A 26229-nucleotide genomic window follows, 5' to 3' on the forward strand; every position below is an offset into this window, starting at 1 on the left:
CATTTGACCACAAAACACTGCTAAGGGAGGATTATTAACATCATAAGGACACAGGGATGCAAAGAAGCTAAGTTGTTTATTCACCAGATATTTATCAAATGCTTATTAGGTGCCAAGTACAGAGCTAGGCATGAAGGGATAAGTGTGAAAACATTCGGTCTTGCCCTCTCAGGGTCACAGATTATCAAGTGGTGAAAGTAGGACTCAAACTCTGGCAGATCTGACACCAAAGCCAACATTTCAAATACCATGTCACAGTGCATTGAGATTTTTTTTTTAATTATATACAATTCATTTGTCAAAAAGAGTACAACAACCTATTCTTTAAGTTATCTACACACAGTGTGATATACCGTTTGTGATTCAAAACACTTCCTTTAAGTGGCAATTTTACTGAAGATGACCATCACTTCCTTCCTATCTCTACAAATGCTTCATCCGGAGGGGATAGTTTTACACATGACCGCTTCTAGCTACAACTGATTGTCCATTAACCATAATGAACACTTACAGAGCTGAAAACCAAGTTGAGTTAGTGACAGGACATAGAATGAAAAAATCCATGAACAATATACAACATCTGCTCAAATCCCTACGCTTACTGTTGTTCAGCTTTTCCTTGGATTGGATTTAACATATGCCAAATCTCTTTTTCTTGAGCTAAATTTAAGTGAGTCTGTTCCTTGAAATGAAACCATTCCTAACCAAAAGAGCATTCACTGAAATAGGTTATTCCCTCTGATGTAAAGACCAATTCTATATTCTATTTCAGTTATAAAAAATGTTATCATTCAAACCTAGTTTTAATGTGACTTTTTTTTTCCCCACATGGTTTGCAGGATCTTAGTTTCCTGACCAGGGATTGAACCCATGCCCCCTGCAGAAGAAGGGGAGAGTCCTAACCACCAGACCACCAGGGAATTCCCTTAATGTGACTTCTGATTGTCTAAAATACTTCAATAATCAGTTTCTAAATTTACATGTGAAATCCTCTCCCATCCTGCTCTAAAGCATGACTGCAAATAATGAGACAACCGAGTTTTCAAAATAACTGAGAAAGATCCACAGGCATAGCTCCAAATGCATACCTGCAGAGTTATTACCAAGCTTCAATTTAGTTCCTTACAGTAGCATTATGTTTTTGAAAGGAGGGGGAAAAAAGGGAGAGAAAAGGATCTGGGGTTGAACAAATTTGGAAAACACCAACACAAAAAATTTTTTTTAATATTTTTTAATTCCAGGGCTTCTCAGATTTTCATAAGTTAATAAGCATCAGGATACTCAGGGATGTAATATACAGCACCCTAGATTCTTTTCTCCTTCACAGTGTACTTGGAGAAACCATGGTAATACTAGTTTGGGAAACTAGAGGAAAGCACATCAATATAAGTTGTTCATAGTCTATTAAAAGCAAGTATCTTGAGTTTATCCCTTTCAGTTAACCCATTCATTTAATTTCTTACACCAAATCTTAACACTTAAATCATGCCATTCCCTTGCTTAAAAACCTATAAGTTGGCTTTCCCTAAGGCAGAAGTAAATGGCCCCAGCTCTTATTTAACTTTGTTAAGATCCATGGAAAAGTATGAAGAGATGAAACATGTTTTAATCAAGAATAAAATGCCAGAAAGACTTAAAATATCAAAATCATGAGATATAACAAGATAGGACTGCTACTCCACGAAAGTCTGACAACACAGCTCTGAGTAGCCAACTCATACCTTCTCAATTTTCCATCTCTCTCTAATCTGAAAGTAGCCATAAGGAATTTTTATTTAATGAAAATCTGAGTAAACCCTGGTCTAAATTTTTAAAGTTAGAAGAGCAGTTCTTTTACTTTTGTAAAAGGCAGCAAGTATATTACTAAACATGATTTTAAGATCTAAGGTGATTTTTCCATCACTGACAGAAATCCTGAATAGGAAAAAAAAATTCTTCACCCCGGCCTACTAGATGGATCCCAATCAAAGCCCTCAGTTTGGCATTCAACACTGTTTATCACCTATCTTCACTTAAATTACAAATTAAATGTGGCGACTCCTAGAACTGTTATACTCCATTCTACACCTGTACCTTTGTATGTATTTTTCTTCCACCTTAAGTATCTCTTCTCCATTTTTTTTTTTAAATTTTATTTTTATTTATTTATTTTTTTTTTGGCACACGGGCTTAGTTGCTCCGCGGCATGTGGGATCTTCCTGGAGTTGGGATCGAACCCGTGACCTCTGCATTGGCAGGCGGATTCTTAACCACTGCGCCACCTAGGAAGTCCCCTTCTCCATTTCTTTTAAGCCATTTTACTTGCAAACATCTTTCAAGGCTCACTCAGACTTCCCTGGCTAACCTCACTCATACTACTCTTCCCAGTTTTCTGAATTCCCAATGACAATCAAGAACATCTTAAAAGCACAGAGGAAAAAATCGTCAGTAGTTAAGCTAGCAGCGCTCTTGGAAAGCAAGAATAAAGGGGTGGGGGTGGGGGGGAAGCAAAATGTGAGACAAACTGCATCCAATTTGCATAAAGCACAGGTAAATTCTTTTAGTTCTTAAAAACGTTTTTCTTTGCGCAACATCCCCACCTTGTGGATGTCTAAGGATATAGTTAGTAGCACTGCTGCTGTGCTACACTTTTCACAAGCATGGGCTAAAAGGCTACCTATCAATGTTGTTACCTAGCTAATCAGAAAGATGTTATAATCTCAACCTGAATTTTAATCTATTTTCTCTATAACTGAATTTCTCTTTATCATAGTGTTGAGTATCCTTAAATTCCAGGTAGAGGTTTAATAATATAGTGACTGGCTTTATGAGGTAGTCATGAGGACAAAAACCAGTGAAATAAGACTGAGGTTTAGGAAAGAAGCATAAATAAGATGTTGTTAAAAGCTTTTACCCATCTATAAATTCCATATGTCTCCGAAAAAATGATCAGTCATAAAAGCCTCAGATTCTCCCTCTTCTATTATTACCTTTTTTGAGCTGTACACAATGTGGCACAATATGCATTTTCGTTCTCGTGCCATAGTGACCAGATCTGAAGCACTCAACGTCACACCTGCAATGAGGAAGTAACATTTAGTAACCTTTTTCTTCCCAGATGTCTTCTCAGATTCATCTTAACAGAGCCCAAAATACAAACCCTGCATCTCCCTCACCTCCACCCTGCTCCTCCCCCAGTCTTCCCATCTTGGTAAAGGAAAATTCGAATTTTCCAGGTACCTAGGGCAAAAACTTTGGGAGTCATCCCATATCCACCCTCATCAGCAAATCCTGCCAGTTCCACTTTGAAGTGCATCCAAAATCCAACCACCCCTCACTGCTTGGCACATCCATCATCTCACATGGCACCAGCCTACTGACCCGACCTCCTGTTTCCACTCTTGTCTGTTCGCTCACAGGTCTATTCTCAAATTAGCAACCAAGGATTCTCAGAACAGGATTCTTTTAAAATTTAAGTCAGATCATTTAACTCCTCTGCACAGACTCTTGCAATAGATTCCCATCTTACTCACAGAAAATCCGAAGTTCTCTGCCACTGGCTACAAAATCTCTTTCTCAGTCTGACTCCACGCCCTGTACTGCTCCGTTCAAGGTACACTGTCTTCCTTGCTCCTCGCTATTCCTTGATCACACCAGGGGTTCTCCTACTTTAGGGTTTTTATATTTCCTGTTCTGCCTGGGATAGTCTTTCTTAAGACGTACCTAGGCACAGCAGAGAGTAGATCCCACATCTCTGATTTCTGGTCTAAGAGCCTTTCCTCTGTGTTATGCTGACATTTAAAATATTTAAATAAATCCTTCAGACAAAAAAAAAAGTCTGTATGGTTTTCGGGGCGCACTCTCTCCTGCTGCCTCATCGGGGAGGCCTTCCCTGACCTCCTGATAGAATACTGCACGTCCTATCCCCCGTTCCCTCCATCCCCCTAATAACCTGCTTCATGTTTCACTTTTTAATAGTACTATGGTAGATTGTCTCCACAGATGGTCACAACATTGTCTCCCACCTCATGTGCTCTTTTGCAATGTGACATTGTCACCACCGCCCATCAAAAGATGGAGCCCATCTTCCCTCCCTATGAACTGCTTGACCCATAAAGTGCATTGGAAGTGACAATGCAATTTCTGAGGCCAGGCCTTAAAAAATCTGCAGCTTCTACCTTTGCACACTTGGAACATTCCCTCTTAGAGCCCAGCCACACGGAGAGACCAAAGAGAAAAAAACGGAGGCCCCAGCTGAGCACCCAAACAACAACCAGCACCACCTGACAGGTCCAGCTGCCAATGAGTGACCCCAAGTGAGACCCGTTAAAGAACCACGCAAATAAGCCCTTTTCAACCCACAGAATTGTAAGAATCAATAAAATAGCTGTTTTAAGCCAGTAAATTTCAGGATAGCTTGTTAAACAGCAAGAAATATCTGAAATAAGCATCCTTTACTACCTAACATAGTATATATTTGTTACTGCTTCCCCAACTAAAAATTAAGTTTCACAAGAACAGAGACTCTGTATATTTTGTTCACTAGTATAGATCTAGCACTGAGAACAGTGTCTGGCATATTGCAGGCACTCCATAATTATTTGCTGAATTGTTCCAAATAGAACTATCTTAGGTTATTAAATGTGAGACAGAGATAACTGGATAAATACTGAGGTTTGGATTTAGACCAGAAGGGTCTCTATTCTACAATCCTCTAGCAGTACTATCCTTTCCTCCTGCATCCCTGCAAGGACGCCCTATCTGAGAATTTAATTCTATTCCCAGGCAAAATTACTTTTCCTCTACACACACAACACCAGACTCTAACAGATTTATCTGGTTCTTAGCCTGGACTTCTTCTTTATGGGACTTCAAAATTGTGAGGTAATGAAATTATAAGCTGCCCTAATTTAATCTATAACCCCTAGACAACATGGTGGAAAAACCAATGAGAAAGAAGCCTAAGGTTCTCCACTTCTCTTGTCACTCAGCAGTTTCCTTGCTATTGTGTACCACGGTTGAATGTCTGAAATAATCCTATTCAATAACAAAGTACAAAGCACCAAAACAAGACTGTAGGGTAAAATTCTGAACATCTGAGAAGGCTGAATGTCAACTAGCTAATAAAACAAAGAAATATAACTTTATGGATAGGCATAGGATTATTTATGCTTCCAGTATTACTAATCTATCCTAAATCTCAAAATTAATACAAATCACTCTGGTGCTAAGTGTCAAAGCATAATTATTCTTTTAATTCCCTTACCTCTTAACATTAACTTTAATTATTATTTACAAGCAGTATTTTATTTCATTCAGCAAGCACTGTTCTGAGTTGCATAATCAGTGATAAAGATATTTCCAGAAATATTTTTAATACTGCTTCAAATTATTACTCATTAAAGCAAAATAGGAACAAAAAACTTGGAAGCAACAAAGTCAATGAAAAAGTGAGACTTTCTGGCACAAGCAACAGCAGTTGCTGTAGGATTCTTTTTTTTTTTAATTAATTAATTAATTTAATTGGCTGTGTTGGGTCTTTTTTTGCTGTGCGCGGGCTTTCTTCAGTTGCAGTGAGTGGGGGCTACTCTTTGTTGTGGTTCGTGGGCTCCTCATTGCTGTGGCTTTTCTCGTTGCGGAGCATGGGCTCTAGGTGCATGGGCTTCAGTAGGTGCAGCACATGGGCTCAATAGTTGTGGCTCACGGGCTCTAAAGTGCAGGCTCAATAATTGTGGCACACGGGCTAAGTTGCTCCGCGGCATGTGGGATCTTCCTGGAGCAGGGCTCGAACCCGTGTCCCCTGCATTGGCAGGCGGATTCTTAACTACTGCGCCACCTGGGAAGCCCTGCTGTGGGATTTTTATATTTTTACTCAATTGAAAACTAAGCACTAAAATACCAACTGTGTTTCTCTTTAATAAAGCCAAAGACATCAACTCGTAGTAAATGGATAAAGAAAAGTCATATAATAAAAATACTCTCTATCAACCTTTTAACCAAAGACTCCCTCTTTTTATTTATTTTTTCTTTTCATGAGCTCCATGTTTCTAATCTGCATATATCGTTTCATTTTTGTAAAAATTTTCACTTTTGTAAAAAATCAAAAAGTGTAAACTGCTAGCAAAGTATTTAATCAACGAGAAAGACCTAGTACTTAAAAACACTGAGTTGATATGATTCCAGCTAAAGACAAAAGAAATTTAATTTGTATATCCTTAAACTGGGTAAAAATATAATTTCCGTTAAGCTTTCTGAAATACTGAAATTAGCTCACAGCCTTCTTCAAAGGTCTTAACAAGGATTAGAAGTCGAGGAAATAGAAACCATCCAACTTTGCAATCTCAAAACGCTTGAGATGTTACATTATACAAGTCAAGTAAGTATAAATAAATGATTCAACTACTGCTGTCCTCACTTTAACCACCTTACATTTTCTCCCATATCACTTAAATATACCCATTATGAAATCTTTCAAATTTTCTCCAAATAACTGTGAGAAATATGTGTGATATTTCTTAGTCATAACTCTACAAAATCCTACAGTAAGTACCTTTTCTCAACATCTCAATTACTATCCTGTTAATACAATTATCATTCCCATAGGCAAAACCATATTACTGATTTTCTTTCAGATTCTCATATTCAGTCACCAAGTTCTGACAGATTTCAATTTTTAAATTATTTACTCTTCAGTGTGATAAACCTGCATGACCTTTATCTATTCTCCCTTCACCCAACTGCTTTACTCACTAATGTTTCCTGCCTTGACTCCCTCTCCCAATAAATGAACAAGTTCTAAATCCAAGCAATACATCAAAATCACCTACATAGCTTACTAATAAAAAGAAATACAGTTGTGCAGGCAGAGTAGAACTATTGCATTAGAGTCTCCAGACGCTCCATTCTGTACTTCATCATCTCTCCCCATCCTTATACAAGGGCAGTCACTCAAAAGTGACCTAAACTGGTCAGCAAGATGGCCTTTCAAGAAACCACTATCTCATAACACTGTCCTCCATCTCAAACATCAATGTCAAAATAACCCTCCAAATATTACATTTATGTAACTCAAGGCTGGAAAACACTAGTGTCAACTTTATTTGAAACATTGTCACATTATCCCATGTTACTGTTAAAACAATCTGCTATATAAGTAAGAATAGACTATTTGATGGTAGGTATGTCTGGACTTCTGGTGAACAAGACAGGGCAACAGAGAGACAGTGTTCAGTGATACAGCAAGTTTTTGTCACTACCCCTCGGTTGTCCAGAAGGTTATGGAACAAAGATATGACTGGCACTTTTGAAAAGTCCTTACTTTGTTGAGTGGGACTCCCCAGAAAGTTTCAAGGCTCCCAGCTAAGGAAGAAGTTTTAGTAAGCTGACAACAGAGATCAAGAAGTATTTTGGGGCATATGAACCTATGATTACAACTTTCAAAGGCTTATTCTGGGTAGCTGTCCTATTGACTAGGTCTAAGTTCTGGCGGGCTCTTCTTTCCCAAGGCAAGTGATTGGTGGTTTCCTGCGTCCTTCCAGTATCTTTGATGGAGCATAAGTTCATAAGCACTTTACTCACTAGCATTCCTACTTTTTATATATCTGCCCTAACATAACACTCAGGAGGATTCTATATATATATATCTATCTCAACCACTCTTTATTTTTTATTAGTAAGCATAGGGCTAAAACAAACACAGGAAGGTAGTGACTCAGGAAAAGGGATCAAAAGTCAAGCATGCAACAAATGAAGCTGTTCATATTGCCCATCACCAGGCAAGGAAATGGACAGGGCAGACCACAATCTGATTCCTTACCCTGGAATTAGAACTACGGTCAGGTTCCAATACTTTAACTCAATTCTAGAACTTGGAAGCATTATGTCCTAGAGGGAAAAATAACTGAGAAAGAAACTGGGATAATGCCAACTCTAACAAGGTAATAAAAATACCAGCAAAAGTCATCATCATATAACAGAGTGAGTCATAAGCCCAAAGATAGCTTATACAAACACTGTTTTAAAAGTTTAACTGGGTAGCTTATTGCATTTATTTAACAGTTTAAAAAGTTCAACATATCATTTATTTATATTTCCAAGCAACTCCAAAGATCCATAGTAATGTAAAATTCTGTGACATGAATTACAATCACTGTAAGCCTTACTAACTGCTCTCTATTCTCAAAAAGCTTTGTTGTTCTCCATGCATCTTATTACTAACAGTACATTCAATACCCTTCATCCACTTCATACAAGTATGACTATAATAGCCATCATTTTCACTATTTCTTCTTTTTATAGAATCTTTTAAGTTCATAGGTGACCATACCACAGTTTTGGTGTGATACAGTAAAGCATGTACTTTAGCAGTTTTAATTTATATTACCACCTTTCTAAATGCCTTTGTCCTGTATTTAAAAAAATCATTAAGCCTCTGAAAGGGTCATCATATATTTTATTAGATTTTAAGAAGGAATTTATGTGCTATTAAAGTAGTGGTATTTGCAAATTTTGGAATTTGCAAAAATCTCATATCCCTGTAAATGTCAAAAGTCAAAAGCTCACATGCACACCGTACATGTGGCAAAGATATATTCCAAATCTCAACAATACAGTAAAAGATATGCTTAGACAAAATTAGCTACTGTTCAAAAGTACAGTATTCCAAGATCTTGAAAAACTTCCCGGGGCTCAAACTCATCCTGAAATTATCAGCCTAAAGAGAATACCTGTACAACATCTTCCTAAGTGGTCTCAGCACTCCTTCTCAAACTACTCTCAGGTAATCCTGTACTTTCTTAATTCCTTAAACTGCAGCAGAAGTAATCTCTTTAAAATGCAAACCTGATCATAATATTCCCTTGACTTTTCTCCCTATAATGTATTTTGGAAAATTTCAAACACAGGAATATTAAAAGAACTTTATAGTGAATATCCCATCCCCAGTTTACTGCATATCCATATATCCATCACCTAGATTCTATGGTTACCATTTTACTACATAGTACTTGCTTTATCAGATACCTATCCATCTAATCTTTGGTCACTTAGTCATGATGTATTATGATTTGTTAATATTCTGCCCAGAATTTGGGGGGTCTATGTTCATAAGATACACTATTCTGTAATTTTCTTTTAAACCTGTTAACATTTTTATCAGGTTTTGGCCTCATGAAATGAGTGTTTCCCTTTTGTCTATTTCCTGAAAGTTTATTTAAGACTGATGTTATTTCTTCTTTAAATACTTGATAAAATTCAGCAGTGAAACCACTGTGGGAGTCTTTTTTTTTTCCCATTAATTCCATTTCTTTAATATAAGCTTATTCAGATTTTACTTCAACTTGCGACAATTTTAGCACATTGACATTTTCAAGAAACTGTCTATTTATAGTGTCAAAATTTGTTGGCAAAAAGTTGTTCATAATATCCCTTTTATCCTACAGGATCTGTAGTGATCCCTTTCATTCCTGTTACTAGTAATCTGTGTTATCACTGTTTTTCATCATCAGTCTCTCAAGTGGTTCATCAATATTGTTGATTTTTTTCAGTGAATCAACTTCTAGCTTTGCAATTTTGTCTACTGGTTGTCATTTTCTATTTCACTGATTTCTTCTGTTGTCTTTATTATCTCTTATCTTCTATCTACTTTAGGTATATCTTGTTCTTCATCTACTAGATTCTTAAGGCAGAACTTTAGCTCATTCCTTATTTTTAAACCTTGTTTTTCTAAAGCAGGTGTTTAAGTTATAAGCTTCCCTCTAAGAACTGCATTAGCTGTGTCCTATAAGTTTTTTAGCACTTTTTAATAAACTATAATAGTTTTAGACTCATAGAAAATTTGCAAAAAACAGAAGAGTATCCACATACCCACCCCTTTTCCTATATTATTTACATCTCATATTAGTATAATAATTTTCACAATAAATCAATATTGACATATTATTAAATTCATACTTTATTTCCTTTTTTTTTTTAACCTAGCATTCTTTTTCTCTTCCAGAATTTCAACAAGGATACTACATTTAATCATCATGTCTCCTTAGGTTCCTCTGGGCTATGACATTTATCCCACAAATTTAGATGTTGCATTTTCATCATCCAGTTCAAAATATTTACTGATTTCTCTTATGATTTCTTCCTTGACTCATCAACTTAGAAGTTTCACTGAACTTCCAAATATTTACAGGGTTTTGTTTGACATCTTTTCTACTTTAATCCCATTATGGTCAAAGAACATACTTTGTAGTATTTCAACCCTTTTAAATTTATTAAGACTTGATTTACAGACAAGCATCTGGCCTATATGCACTCTTGGGGAAAAAATGTATTCTGCAGCTGTTGGGTGGAAATGATGATCTATACTGATTTTTTGCTTGTGTAGATGTCTATCAATTGTTCAGGAAAGTGTTAAAATCACTGCGGTTGTTGTCTCTTGCTTCCTTTAATTGCATCCATTTTTGCTTGATGTATTTTGAAGCTCTGATATTACGCACATACATATTTATGACTGTCTTCCTAATGAACTGACCCTTCTATTATTATGAAATAACCCCCTTAATTCTGGCAATATACTTTATCTTGAAATCTACTTTATCTGATATGAATACAGCCACTCCAGCCTTCTTATGCTTACTGTTTGAAAGGTGTATCTTTTGGAATTTACTTTTAACCAGTCTAAACCAAACTAAACTGAATCAATGTTTGTTCCACTAAAGTAAATGAAATCATTGATATGGGTGGATTAAGTCTACCATTTTATTATTTTTAATCTCCTATTTATTTGCTTGGCTGTACCTCTGTTTCTGTCTTCTTTTGCATTATTCACTTCAATTTTTCTACCAGCTTTTTGCTTTTGCTGTTTGGTTCTTCCTTTTTTAAAAATATTTATTTACTTATTTACTTTTATTGGCTGTGTTGGGTCTTCACAGTTGCACTCAGGCTTTCTCTAGTTGCAGAGAGTGGGGGCTATTCTTTGTCGTGGTACACAGGCTTCTCATTGCTGTGGTTTCTCTTGTTGTGGAGCACAGGCTCTAGGCACACAGGCTTCAGTAGTTGTGGCACACAGCCTTAGCTGCTCTATGGCATGTGGGATCTTCTTGGACCAGGACTTGAACTCATGTCCCCTGCATTGGCAGGCAGATTGTCAACCACTGCGCCACCAGGGAAGTCCCTGTACTAGCTTTTTAGCAATACTTCCTTGCATTATTTTTTTCCACAGTGGTTGCTCTAGGATATAGAACATACACCCATATCATTTTTATACTGTACTCAGTGTTAGTAACATGCCACTTCATGTAATATGTAGAAACCTTACAACAATACAGGTTTATTTACCCCCACTTCCCATTCCATGATCTATGATATATCTTTTATACCTACAAGCATGATGAACTCCACAAGATGTTTTTTTAACAGTCATAGATAGTATTAATTAAAAGAAAAAAATAGTTTATATTTATCCAGATACTTACCATTTCTTTCTTTTTTTTTTTAAGAACTTTTATTGAGATAACAGTTAAGAGACAATAAACAGCATATATTTAGAGTGTACAATTTGGTATCCCAACCTCCCAATTCATTCCCCCCCAACCCTCCCTGCTTTCCCCACTTGGTGTCCATGTGTTTGTTCTCTACACCTGTGTCTCTATTTCTGCCTTGCATTTCCTCTTTCATAGTTGTTAGCATTTGCCTTAGGTATTGAGGTGCTCCTATATTGGGTGCATATGTAATTATAATTGTTATCTCCTCTTCTTGGATTGATGCCTTGATCTTTATGTAAAGTACTTTCTTGTCTCTTATAACATTTTTTATTTTAAAGTCTATTTTATCTGATATGGGTATTGCTACTTCAGCTTTTTGATATCCATTTGCATGGAATATCTTTTTCCACCCCCTCACGTTCAGTCTGTATGTGTCCCTAGGTCTGAAGTGGGTCTCTTGGAGACAGCATATATATGGGTCTTGTTTTTGTATCCATTCAGCCAGCCGTTGTCTTTTGGCTGGTGCATTTAGGCCATTTACATTCAAGGTAATTATCGATATGTATGTCCCGATTACCATTTTCTTAATTGTTTTGTTTTTGCTTTCGTAGGTCCTTTTCTTCTGTTTCTCGCTTAGAGAAGTTCCTTTAGTATTTGTTGTAGGGCTGCTTTGGTGGTGCTGAATTCTCTTAGCTGTTGCTTGTCTGTAAAGCTTTTGATTTCTCCATCGAATGTGAATGAGATCCTTGCTGGGTAGAGGATTCTTGGTTGTAGGTTCTTCCCTTTCATCACTTGAAATATATCACGCCACTCCCTTCTGGCTTGCAGAGTTTCTGCTGAGAAATCAGCTCTTAACCTGATGGGAGTTCCCTTGTATGTTATTTGTCATTTTTCCCTTGTTGCTTTTAATAACTTTTCTCTGTCTTTAATTTGTGTCAATTTGACTACTATTATGTCTTGGTGTGTTTCTCCTTGGGTTTATCCTGCCTGGGACTCTCTGCACTTCCTGGACTTGGGTAGCTATTTCCTTTCCCATGTTAGGGAAGTTTTCAACTATAATCTCTTCCAATATTTTCTCAGGTCCTTTCTCTCTCTCTTCTCCTTCTGGGACCCCTATAATGAGAATGTTGGTGCGTTTAACACTGTCCCAGAGGTCTCTTAGGCTGTCTTCAGTTCTTTTCATTCTTTTTTCTTTATTCTTTTCCACATCAGTGATGATCACCATTCTGTCTTCCAGGTCACTTATTTGCCCTTCTGCCTCAGTGAATCTGCTATTGGTTCCTTCTAGTGTATTGTTCATTTCCGTTACTGTGTTGCATATCTCTGTTTGTTTGCTCTTTAATTCTTCTAGGTCTCTGGTAAACTTTTCGATCTTTGCATCCAGGCTTTTTTCAAAGTCCTGGATCATCTTCACTATCATTATTCTGAATTCTTTTTCTGGAAGGGTGCCTATCTCCTCTTCATTTTGTTGTTTTTCTGGGGTTTTATCCTGTCCCTTCATCTGGTACAAAGTCCTCTGCATTTTCATTTTCTCTATCTTTCTGTGGCTGTGGTTTTCAGTTCCACATGACGAAATACTGCTGATGCTGCTTGATCCTGCTGTCTGCCCTCTTGCGGAGGAAGCTCCAGATATCTACCATATCTGATGCTCTTCATTCTCTTACGAAGATTCAAGTTTCCATCTGGTTTCATTTCCCTTCAGCATGAAGAACTTTCTTTAGCATTTCTTATAATGCAGATCTGCTACAAAGAAATTCTCTTGGTTTTATCTGACAATATTTGTATTTTGTTTTCATTCTTGAAGGCTATTCTACTGAATCTGGAATTCTGGGTTATCAGATTTTTCTTTCAGCATTTTAAATATTCTCTATTCCCTTTGGCCTCCATGATTACTCCCCTGTATACAACATGTTGGGGGTTTTGGGGCCATTTTCTAGATTTTTCCTTTTATTTTTGGCTTTTAGCAGTTTGACTACGAAAAATCCAATCACCATTTCCTTCATTTTTAAACTAGAGGTTTTCTTATCTTTACCTTTCTTGGGTTTGCTGAACTTATTGAATATGTCAATCTATGCCTTTTCACTAAATTTGGGAAAAGTTCAGTCATTATATTTTCAAGTATTTTTCTTTTCTTCCCCATTCTTTCTCCTCCTATTCTGGGATTCCAACTACGTGTGATGGATTTTGTGATATTGTTCTCAGGTCCTTGAGAGTCTACTCCGTTTTTCCTCCTACTTTTTCTGTTCCTCATATTGAATTTCTATTGATCTTCAATTTCATGGATTCTTTCCTCAGTCATCTCCATTCTGCTGCTTAGCCCATCTAGTTTATTTCCAATATGATATTTTTCAGTCCTAGAATCTCTATTTGGTCTTTTCTTAATCTCATACTCATTCTTTATGAGCATACTTCCTTTGCATGATTTTCCTTTCCTTTATTAATACAAAGTTATAGAAGTTCACACTTAAACTTTTTATAAAAGTTTAAATCCCAACATTTGGATACTTTAGGGTCAGTCTCTGTAAATTGTCTTCTAACTTGAGAATAGGTTACGTTTTCCCGATCCTCTATACATGAGCAATTTTGGAATATATCCTGACTATTGTAAATATTTGTTAAATTAAACGACAAACATATATGTTATTTGTGGAGTCTCTGGATTCCTTTATATTCCTTTGAAGAGTGTTGATATTTTTATTTATTCTTGTTTTAATAAGTATCTAAATTAGTTGACTCAAACTCCAAACTCTGTTCCTTAAGCAGATGAGATCTTGCTTCAGTTCTTTAATCTTGAGCTGGGCTTCTCAGAGTCTGCTTCACACATGCATAGTTCTCAACAGTGTGCCAAGATCCGAGTAGAGTTTATTCACAGAATTTGATGTTTCTCTCTATGTTCCAGGATTCTCACTTTCCAACACCTGTGGTTGCCTTGAGCCTTATCTTTTGGTTCTTTAGATCATAAAGACTGGAAGTTTACCATCAGAATTTTAACCATCCTATCTGACACAAATTGGGGCCATGAAAATGAGAAATCACTCCATGTGGCTCTGTTTCCCAAGTGTCAATTACTTTCCAGAATTTGCTTGCTTTTGGTAACTCTCCAGTGATTTTAGTTGTTTTATGTATTTCTGTCCAGATTTAACAGTTGTTATCTGCAGGAGGAACTTAGTGATGACCAGAACTAGATTCCCATGCTTGCACTTTTTTTTTTTAAGCTCTTTATTGGAATATAATTGCTTTACACTCTTGCACCAGCTTTTGAGGTACACCAAAGTGGATCAGCTGTATTTATACATATGTCCCCATATACCCTCCCTCCCACCCATGCCTGCACTTTTAAAAGCCTTCACCATGTTTGAATGACTGCAAGCAATGGTCAAGCAGGTGGGGATGATCAAAGAAGACATACTCCTCAATCCTGTGATGGAGTAAGAGGCCCTAGGCTTAGTGACAAAGTCTGCTGGGGTTTGAGTGACTCTTGTATGGCAGCTGTCTTTCATGAGGTGGCTCAGCATTCCAGTCTACTTCAATTTCATCTCCATCTAAACACGCGCTTTTTGAATCCCTCAACAATACAATGAAAATGCCATTCTCACACACACACAGTATTTTTATGTCTCAGTTCCTCACTTTTAAAGGTCCTTCAATGGCATCCAATTCTGTAAGACATAAACCAAAATATTTAACAAGTCTAACAAGGCCTACTGATATGATCCTTGCTAATGTGTACTATATAGGTTTGAGCTACTTTCCCCCTTGATCTCTGTGCACCAGACAAAATGGTATTTTTAGTTTTTCCCATGTAACATGCTCCTCCCACAAGGCTTTTTCTTATGCTGGTCCCTCTCTTTGGAATGCTCTTACTCCTTTCCACCTAGTTAACTACTCATCCTTCAAATCTCAGTCCAAACATCAGTTGCCTGAGGAAGCACTCCCTTATCTCCCAGACTAGGTATTCCCTCACCATACATTACACTTCTAAAATCCAGTACCTTCTTTTTTTTTTCATAAATTTATTTATTTATTTTATTGGCTGTGTTGGGTCTTTTTTTTTTTTTTTTTTTTTTTTTTGCTGTGCATGGGCTTTCTTTAGCTGTGGTGAGTGGGGCTACTCTTTGCTGTGGTGCGCGGGCTCCTCATTGCCGTGGCTTCTCTTGTTGCGGAGCACGGGCTCTAGGCGCGTGGGCTTCAGCAGGTGCAGCACATGGGCTCAATAGTTGTGGCTCATGGGCTCTAAAGCACAGGCTCAATAGTTGTGGCACACAGGCTTAGTTGCTCCACAGCATGTGGGATCTTCCTGGAGCAGAGCTCGAACCCGTGTCTCCTACACTGGCAGGCGGATTCTTAACCACCGTGCCACGTAGGAAGCCCCCAGTACCTTCTTTATATCACTTATCACAACTATTACTATTTATGAGGCAGACAGTAGAGCAGCAATTCTCAACCATATCAGACCCAAAACTCTTTTTTCTAAAACATCATGGGAATTTTCATTCATACATAAATATGAGGGATTATTAAAAGAATCCTCAGTCTGCTCCTCAGTCATCTTCCCCAACTGTCACCATACAATTTTTTTCTTTAAAGATACTTTTATACCTTCTTTTTATTGTAAATATTTTATAATACTTCTTATCCTTCCTGAAATGAAATTCAGAGGTACTGTAACTTACACATGTAAATTTTACATTTTATACATGTAAAATAATGTGCTAGCTATAATAAAAAAGAAAATGTATCATAAAGCAATATGTATTTCATCATATAAATGCTTTGGCATGATATTAAATAAGACTATGAATGTGACAATTACAAATACAGATGGATATAGGTATATTATATTGTTGATAAAAATACCATGAATAACTTTGCTGTCTGAAGACAATCCAAAACAGTAACCAACTCTTGATAAACTTTCTGAAATAAAGAAACCACAATCTCATGATTTACATAACTATGCTCTATGCAAAATAATAATAATAATAATACAGTGTGTTTATATGTAAAACAAATTTGGGTCTAGGCTCAGAAAATCATAAACAGATTTTTCACCTATGTGAAAAATCCTCTGGGACATTTGAAAGTGACACAAGATGCGGAATAACTTTTTACTATACAGGGACGTCCCTTACACTGCAGGATGTCTTAACATCCCTGATTTCCATCCACTAAACTCAGTGTCACCCTCTCAATTACTTTGAAACCAAAAACACCCCCTGCAAATTTCCAAAGCTCCCTGAGGGATGATTCCCAATCCATCACTGAAAACCACTGCATTAGGGTAAAGGAAGAAAGTAAGATCTCTATAGCCAGACTGCTTGGAACCTGGCTCTATCAATCACTAGCTGTGCGATCTGGAGCAGGTAATTTAATTTTTCTGTACTTCACGTTCCACATTTATAAACTAAAAACAATATCAGTACCAATGTCAGAGGGCTGTTATGAGGAATAAATTAGAAAATCCACAGTGTTTTGCACAAAGCAGGTACTAAATCTTCACTATATTTAATTATTAGTATAATTATTTGCTTAATAACTGCCTCTCCCAATAGGGTATAAGCTCCATGACAGCAAGCAGGAATGCCTGTCTTGTTCACTGTTTTATTCTCATTACGCAGCACAACATCTGGTATAGAATAGATATTCAATATCTGCTGAATGAATGAACAGAAATCAGCAAAGATGTCTGGAATACAAACATAATAAAGACTGGAGTATAACCTTCAACGGTAGTATTGTTTTAGGTTATACGACTAAGATACTTCTACATATGAATGTCAGAATTTACCCTGATGACATATGCATATGTACAGAATAACTCTAGTGGGATACTCATGAAATTAGTAACATTCATGACTAGTAATGACAACTAGTCATTGCCTCTGGGAAAAAGGACTGAGGACCTGGGGGTCAGGGATTTACTTTTCACTATAAACCCTTTTGCACTCTCCAAAAATTTAAGCAATAATACACATATACAGTTGACCCTTGAACAACATGGGGGTTAGGAGCTCTGACCCTCCTCAAAAATCCACATATAATTTGTAGTCGGCCCTCCCTATACACAAATTCAACCAACCACAGATGGTGCAATACTGTAGTATTCAATATTTTTTTAAAATCAGCATATAAGTTGACCCACGCAGTTCAAATCCATGTTGTTCAAGGGTCAACAGTATTATCGTTTTTTAAATTAAAAAAATTTTTTTTAAACTCATATTTTTTTAAACATAGAAGACTTTAGGCCCAAGAACCAAGACTACATAATGGTTCCAGGTAGAGAACTTTTTTGGAATTCCAGAAATCATCAAGAAGTTTGACTTTCACATATTTTGAACCTTCAGAGTGGTTCATTGAAGGCTATCACACCACATAGATCAATTCCAGTTTACTGATACTCCAAAAAGTCTAATCTCATTAGATACTGATTACCCATCTAAAAAGATACAAAGGGACAAACAGCATAATACTAGCAGTAATAACAATTTTACATTTATATACTAGTTTATAGTTTACAAAATATGGTGGAAAAGCGTGACCCTGGAATTAAACAAATATACCTAATGTGTCTACCACCTTGAGTGAACTTTGATCTCTCCAAACTTCAATTTCTCTTCTATGAGAACAATGCCACCTAGTTATCGGGGTTTCCGTTAAAAAAAAGGAGAGAGAGAAAGAGACAATTTCTTGCAGTGAGTTTTGTCTTTTTAAAGATAATTATTTGCATTTTGAATAGTTAACACAAGTTTCAAAATTATAAAGGTATAAAAGGGCTTACAGCTGGTTTCAAGGGGTAAAATGCAACTTTATAAGGAAGGACTCAGACTTACCATCTGAACCCACTAAGAAAGAACTCAGACTTACCACCTGAACCCACTAATCAATCTCAGCATCACTATTAGGGGGAAAACTAGAGTACACAACCTGATCTTTAATATAGTCCCCAGAGTGTTCACCTGAACTAATCAAGTATTACCTCTATCTTCAAGTTTGTAGTAACATGTTAATAACACTAGGAATTAATCAGATAAATCCAGGTAACTGTATTAGTCTCTGATGAATCATGATGGAAAAAGAAAAGGGAGAGAAAAAAAGGTAACTTCTAGATATAAAAAGACTTCAAGAGACATAACAGTCAAACTCAATGCATAGACTTCGACTGGAAATGGATCAAAAATGTAAAAACAAACAAAAAGGAATAATTTGGGGAAATTTTAATAAAGATCAGGTATTAGATAATATACAGAAATTATTCTTGTTCAGTGTGATTACCATATAGAGTGATGCAGAAAAATGTTCTTTTTATTAGAAACATATCAAGGTATTTAGGGGTGAAATGTCAGGAATAAAAACAAATATAGCAAAATATTAACAGATTTTAAAACCTGAGTGATCAAGTTACATGGGGTTCAAAATAGTATTTTCCCTAGTTTTCTGGACATTTAAAAGTTTTCATTAAAAAAAAGCTTATAGAAAAAAAAAAAAGACCCACTACAAAAAAAAAAAAAAAAAAAAGCTTATAGAGAAAATTATTCCTCTTCTATTCCTGTTTCCCAGCCACCTCCACCTCAGCACTTACCAGTTTCTTATGTATTCTTCCAGAAATATTCTATGCATATATAAACATACAATAATCACTGTTAAGAGTTTTTCCTTTTTAAATATCTTCTTTTAATCAAAGCAATTGGTTCTGAACTAACCTGATCAGACCACACCTCCTAACTTCTTCCAAGCCACTTTGACGTTCTCTTCAAAAGCCATCTAGTATGGAAGCAACCTAAATGCCCATCAACAGATGAATGGATAAAGAAGATGTGGCACATATATACAATGGAATATTACTCAGCTATAAAAAGGAATGAAATGGAGCTATATGTAATGAGGTGGATAGACCTAGAGTCTGTCATACAGAGCGAAGTAAGCCAGAAAGAGAAAAACAAATACCATATGCTAACTCATATATATGGAATCTAAAAAAAAAAGAAAGAAAATGGTGCTGATAAACTCAATGACAAGACAAGAATAAGGATGCAGATGCAGAGAATGGACTGGAGGACACGAGGTTGGGGGGGCGGGGGGGCGAAGGGGAAGCTGGGAAGAAATGAGAGAGTAGCATAGACATATTTACACTACCAATTGTAAATTAGATAGCTAGTGGGAAGTTGCTGTACAACAAAGGGAGATCAACTCGATGATGGGTGATGCCTCAGAGGGCTGGGATGGGGAGGGTGGGGGGGAGTCGCAGGAGGGAGGGAATATAGGGAATATGTGTATAAATACAGCTGATTGATTTTGGTGTACCTCAAAAACTGGTACAAGAGTGTAAAGCAATTATATTCCAATAAAGAGCTAAAAAAAAAAAAAAAAGATCCAGACCAAGTAATGCTTGCAAATACATCTTTGCAGCAGTAGTACGTGAGACATACATTTCACAGTATCGTCTCTCACTCTGAGTATTCACACCAGAAAAACATAATATTTAATATGTGAAAGGAATATGCTAACCATTTTTAGTTTGCAATTATTTCATTACTTGTGAGGCTGAATGTGTATGTGGACTTACTTTTACTTTCTCTATCGAAACATATGTGTGAGTCCTTTCCTTTTGTAGGGTGGGATCAGAGACCTTTTATTCCTGTTTTTTTTTTATTGCATTCTTTCAATAAAGCATTAGTGGAGATTTTTCCCCACCAAAAAAAAAACCATCTAGTCTTTACTTAAGGCTCCTGTCATTTTCTAGACTCAATAGTTAACTCTAGAAACTATAACTGTAGTATAGTTGCTTCTCAACAGAAGTGCTTACAATATCTGAATTGATGTAACAGGAAAAAGATGAGCTTTGTCATCATATGGGAATTTCACCACTTACCCTAGCTAGGTTCTCTTGAGCAAATTATCATCTCAGCGACCTCATCTGAAATGTGCTCCCAAAAAACCACCTTTCACTATAATATCTCATTAATTTTTAGTGACAGATATGAGTGTATCTGGCACATGGTGCTAGAGAAATCCTAGTTGAAACTAAGTATTACTTTCCATTGTTTCACTCACTTGAGAACAGGGCTTAAAACAAATTTTAAGATTTTCCACGGGGGTTAGAACACTATTAGGCTCTTAGTAAGTGCTCAAAAGTTATTTGGCTTGAGTAAATTTGATTTAAACCATTATGGTGGAAAAAGACTCATTTGCTAGGTAAGAGAACTTTGCTTAACTAGGATGGGAGTCTCAAATTGCTAAAAGCTACAGAAATCTCAAACTTTCCAACAAGATGGCTTAATCTGACTCTCAAAGATGTTTAAACTGAGCAGAATGAAGGGGAAGTGGGATGCAAAGCATTTCCTCTCCATAATTATACACAGATTCGAACTAAATATTAAATTGACACATAGTAACTGCTCCATAATTAGTAGCTATTATTAAGACGCATCCCACAGGGAAAGAAAACTGAAGAAGGAAAAAGAACGAAGGCTGTCAGTCACAAGAGGTCGAAAGGTGTCCGTGGCCTGAGAGCCGTAGGCCTTTAAAGGGAACCTGGGTCTATGGGCTCCCTGCGGCCCCGAGGGGCGATGGAGGGCAGCGACCTCTCCGAAAGGTCAAGCCTCCGAAACCACGTTTCCCGCTTGAGCTGGGAGCGGAGCCTGAACGCCCCCGCGAGAATCTGTACCCCGAAGCCAGAAGCACCGCCTGCCCGTAAACCCGCGCGGGCTCTGGGAGAGGGGACGCCCGGCTGCCCCGGCGCCGCAGCCCGTAGGAGCAGAGACCGGCCGCGTCCTGCAGCCCCACAGCCTCCCTAAAGCGGCAGACCACCGGGACCCTCGGACTCCGATACGCCCCAGCGTAGCCTAGCCCTTCGATACTCACACTTACAGCCGAACCCTCTTACTCCATCAGGTCGCCGAAGCCCCGGCGAGGGAGCCCACTGACGCCCCAGCCACCCCCCTCAGCTCCGGGTCCGGCGGCCCGACCCGGACCCGCTCCCCGCCGGGCACCACCGCCGCCACCGCCAGAGCGCAGGCGCACAGCGCAGCCGCCGCGCTTCCTTTCCCCACCCCCTTCCCCCCGCCGCGGTCCGCCTTTCTCAATAACCTAGCTTTATTTGAACACACGAGAGTGAACAACGGACACAGACCGAAGAGGCTTTGCTCCAAAAGAATGGAAGAAGACCAAAGGCAGGCCGGTTCGTTGCACCGGACGCTGCTGTGACCAGCCTCCCTCGTTTCTTTTTCATTCTTTTTACTCCTTCTGCCCCTCCCCCCCCACCCTTGCTCCTACTTTCTTCAGAAGTCCCCACCATTTCGTTTAGGTAGTGGCAACTGTTGTGGCTAAATTTCCAACCACTCCTTCCTTGTAAAACTTACTGAAATCTAATGGAAGGTGCAAGAGCTTTAGAACAGACAGACTTGAGTTCAGATCTTGACCTAGGCACTAGTAATTTGTGATATTGGGAAAATCACAAGTTTTCTTGAACTTTACTTCCCTCAGAGTTAAAATTAGAATACTGGTATCTTATCTCTTAGGGCGTTGCTGGGATTGAATGACATAACATAGGTCAAGTGCCTGTCCATGAATGGTGCCTACCACAAAGCACATAATCCATCAACACAGACGATGATATTCTTATTAGTACCTAATGTATTTATAGTCATCATTAGACTTAGCCCATAACCATTCCCTCAGGATTTTCTTTTAGTGACTAAAACTAGTCAGACAAACCAAGTTACATTAAAGTTGATAACGATGTGAATTTCCTATATTATTGAACTTCTAATAATATCTATGTTTAACAAGACCTTCAATGCCTCAAATCAAAGTAAGCAGCTCCCTCCATCTATGTGTAAATCCAGATTTGCTTCTAAAGGATTGAGGAACTTATTCCAATTCTGTGTTTGTGACATCACAAGTCTTTGAAACACCAAGTTGTGGGGTATGCTGCCCATTCTTCTCTCTTTTAAAGGCATGCAGTGTAAGAATTGCTTTACCCTATAAGCTCAGGGCCACAGTCCAAGAAAAAGCTTGTAGAAGACCAAGGTCTGCTGTTGGTGAGCATCAAGGTAATCGCAGATCACGTTTTTCAACCTTGGCACTATTGACATTTTGGAGATAACTCTTGTGCTGTACTGTGCATTGTAGGATATGTAGCAGCATCCTTGGACACTACATGCCTATAGTACCTCCCCCCTGCCCCATCTCCCGCCTCACACACATACACACCTGTTGTCCTGCCAAAAATATCTCCAAAAGAAAAAAAAAAATCTTCAGACTTTGCCAAATGTCCTCTGGGGAGCAAAAATGTCCTTGGTGGAGAACCATGGCATTATACCAGCCATCATCCCAACCCGAAATGAACTCATTTTCTCCACTTCTACCCTCAAGAAGTGATTACCGCTCAAGAAAGCCACATAGGAGGGCAGAAATTGGTGAGTTCATTTTTTAGCAATCTTATACAGGCCCTCAACACCGCTTACCAGTTCTACTACTTTTCTCTGGTCAACTTGCTCCATCACTTTCTACAATACTCCAAATCTTCTCTACTTCCCTTAAAACTCCTAACTCTTTATCAGTAGATGACCTTGTCTCATACTTCATAGAGAAAACAGAGACAATCAGATGAGAAATTCTTTAACTTCCTGTTACTAAATATACAAACTTACAAATACTTAAAATTGAGGAGATATCTTCTCCATCTTGTTTTCAAGGCCTTTCCTTCCATCAGTGCTTTGGATTGCCTCTACTCTTACCCACTCAAGATCTTTATCTACTGACTAGCCCTTCTCTTTAAAACTGTTTTTTCTCAGTTGTATCTTCCCTATCATGCTTAAGTTTCTCCTGTCTTAATTCTAACAACAACAAAAAAAACAGAAACAAAAAACTATGACCGCTTGTCATCCTCTTTCCTGCCTCCCCTCAAGACCAAACTCTCCAAAAGCATTCTACAATTTGTCCCCATTTCTGCATCTCCTCTTTCTCCAAACTACTACAATCTTTCAACCTCATCATTTCACCACATAACTTTCACTAATATCACCAATGACTTCTGTGTTACTAAATTGAAAAGATATTTATCAGGGTTCATCTTCCTTGACGCCTTAGGAAGCGACGACTCCTTTGAAGCTCTTTTTATTTCCAGCACGGTGCCTTATTCTTAGGAATGCCTGGAACCGTTTCCAGATCTGCTTAAAACCTTTCAGTATTCTCAGTGATGATGGTAAAGTGCAGGTTCACTAGTCCAAAAGTGCAAGCTCTTCCAAAATCTGCCATTGCCAACTTTTAAAAACTCATTCCCCCCTTCGCGGGAAGATATACGATGAACTTTAAGCATCTAAGTAGGATGAACTACAGGGAAATTTCCGAAAGGTGCTATATTCTTCTTGGACTCTCTAATGCCCACAGTCTGGAAACCTCTATCTCCCTCCCTCCCGGACTTATCCTTCATGATTCAAAAGTCACTTCCTCCGGGAACCCTTCCAGATAGCCCTAAGCATAAAGCGCTTAGTTCACTGTGCGCCAGCGGCGCCACGGATTTTCTATATGCCAAGCACTATATTCTGTCCACTATAATTTGTTTACATATCTATCTCCCAAACTAGACAGAGGGCAGGGAAGGCATTCTACTCGCTTTCTTCTTCTCAGCATTCATCCCGCACAGTGCCTGGCACATGGTGTGCCGTCAGTAAACGTTTCTTGTATGAACACTTCCCACCTCCGAGCAGGACTCGAATTCTCCGGCTAACGGGTGAGTCCCGGGGCTCTCCGCCTGCGTGGCAAGGAGATTTAAAGCCCCCGCACGGTGATTGGCTCCAGCTGCAGAGGTGTGTCCGCGCCCCCCCCGCCGCGCCAGGGAAGTGCGCAGGCGCGCAGGGCCGGCCAGCGCAGGCGCAGGAAGGGCGCAGCCAGGAGTCCGGCCTGCGGTGTCCGAGCTCCCGCTGCCGGAGAGGAGTGGCCGGAGCTGTTCGGTGAGTCTCCAGGAGTGGGGCTGAGGGAGCTGGCCGGGGTAAAGATTGGGATCGTAATCTCAAGGAGAACGAGTATATCGTGACAGTTGAAAAGTTGGTGGGGTCGGGGTTAAGGGGAGGAGGGGGCTCTCCGGCCCGGACTGGGCAGGTCCGGCCCGGATCGAGGACGAGAGGCGCTGGGAGACTGTCGAGGGGCCAGAGGAGGAAGGGTGGAGGGATGATGGTTCTCTAGACCCTTCCTTGAAGCCCAGCAGAGATAAACTCCCACTCCCTCACCTTCCACCCTCGCAGTGTTGCTGCGATCGGGATTAAGAGACTGCGTGGTGGCCGCAGTGATCAAATAACGCCGAACTAGTTGTTTGAAGAAGGTTTCTGAGGTTCATGGCATTTCCTGGAGAGTCCATTCTCTCCAGGAAAGTCCATTCTTACCTCGTGGCTTTACTGAAGACGCACGAAGGAAAGGGTCGGTAAAAGATCGAATTCCACGGCGTAAGAGGGGCGGGGGTAAAGTCCTGGAAAGTGATATTTCACTTGGGACTTTTTTTCGTCGTTAGTCACCACAGTGCTAGGAAAGACAGATGGGAATTAAAGGAAACCGAGAGTCATTAAAGTTGGGAAAAGAAGATGAGAAAGGAGTAGTGTTTTGCCTTTTGCTACTTGTCATCTCCTTCGGGGAGGGGTGGGGCCGATTGGGAGAGCAGAGTATGCATACTGGCAGCTTCTGACTGTGTTCCCTTAGTCTTGTGAAAATAATGTAGCTTCTCAATAGCACATATTTCGAGAATTGAGAGTGATATTACTCCATCTGTCCTGGTGCCCTTAAGACTGGTTTTCAGATGTCCCGGTGAAATAGTGCAGGTATGGCCAGATAGAAATGATTCTTCCACTTTCTTGTCTTGCCTGGGAAATATCACACTTAAAATTCAGGAGACATCATTAGCGAGAATACTTTGACATTTAATCTTAAAATATTTCATAGTAAAATTTTAAAATATTAATATTTCTGCCACCAGCAAAGTTGATGCCTAAGACATCCAGTGATCACCAGTCATTCATTCCTTTGGCAAGAGGTAATGAAAAGAAACACATTCATATAAATGTTAACAAATATTGATATTAGGAGAAAAACCTCTTCTTACATTACCCTGCTCCTTTGACAGGGCATGTGAAAGTAAATAAAGTGATCATATAACTTAACCTACAACTTAAATATTTTTTATCAGTGTTGCTAGGATTCTTTTTTTAGGTGCTTGTGGTATGTGGGTATGCACTAGAAAATAGCTGTTATCTTCGTTCCAGAATAGGAATGACTTATTGTGCCATTATTTTCTTAACAATATTACACTCTTTTTTATAAACAGTAGAATTTCTGTATGTGTCTTCGTGTTTGTTTCTTTTATTCTAAATCAACTTTAGTAACAAGCTCACTGAACTAGAGGTCACTTGTCTTCTGATCATTCAGAACACAACCTTGAACCAAGAAGAAAGCAAACAAACAAACAGGCCCTATTGCTCATGGGACAGCTATGGTGGTTCACTTGCCATGAACCATACCACCATCATAAATTTTGCATTTTAGAAGATCATTCGTGTTATTATTTTACTTCAAATTTTAATAGACTTTTTGAAAACATTACCCTCTTGCAAAGTGATAATCTGTGAAATCATAGTTTTGCTACATTTTATACCTTTTTCTAGTACATAATAAATACATAACTGTTAAATACGCAAATGTTGCTTATGTAGCAACTAAAATAATTTCTTGTTCTTGCTCTGCACTTTGGAAAATACTGCTTTGGGCCTAATCTACTCATTTTTAA

General features: G+C 38.5%; 2 protein-coding genes across 12 annotated transcripts in view; one reads left to right on the forward strand and one right to left on the reverse strand.

Annotated features, from left to right (window-relative positions):
• The window catches only part of ZNF106 (zinc finger protein 106), a 66765-nt gene extending 45303 nt beyond the window's left edge, over window positions 1-21462 (reverse strand). For 2 of the 4 annotated variants that reach the window (XM_057721847.1, XM_057721844.1), the window contains exons 1-2: window positions 21318-21462; window positions 2970-3055 (exon numbers count right to left, since the gene is read on the reverse strand). In XM_057721847.1, the coding sequence (XP_057577830.1) occupies window positions 2970-3023 (54 nt within the window). In that variant the 5' untranslated portion in view covers window positions 3024-3055; window positions 21318-21462. Of the gene's footprint in view, window positions 1-2969; window positions 3056-21317 lie in introns of those variants that run through there. The other 2 variants (XM_057721845.1, XM_057721846.1) reach the window with 2 other exon arrangements.
• Window positions 21463-24293: 2831 nt separating this feature from the next.
• The window catches only part of SNAP23 (synaptosome associated protein 23), a 37428-nt gene continuing 35492 nt past the window's right edge, over window positions 24294-26229 (forward strand). For 3 of the 8 annotated variants that reach the window (XM_057721853.1, XM_057721863.1, XM_057721859.1), the window contains exon 1: window positions 24338-24409. The gene's annotated coding sequence lies outside the window, so the exon portion shown is untranslated. Of the gene's footprint in view, window positions 24410-25422; window positions 25480-26229 lie in introns of all 8 variants that reach the window. The other 5 variants (XM_057721855.1, XM_057721862.1, XM_057721861.1 and 2 more) reach the window with 5 other exon arrangements.

The sequence above is a fragment of the Hippopotamus amphibius genome, chromosome 2 (assembly GCF_030028045.1).
Source record: "Hippopotamus amphibius kiboko isolate mHipAmp2 chromosome 2, mHipAmp2.hap2, whole genome shotgun sequence".
NCBI lineage: Eukaryota > Metazoa > Chordata > Mammalia > Artiodactyla > Hippopotamidae > Hippopotamus > Hippopotamus amphibius.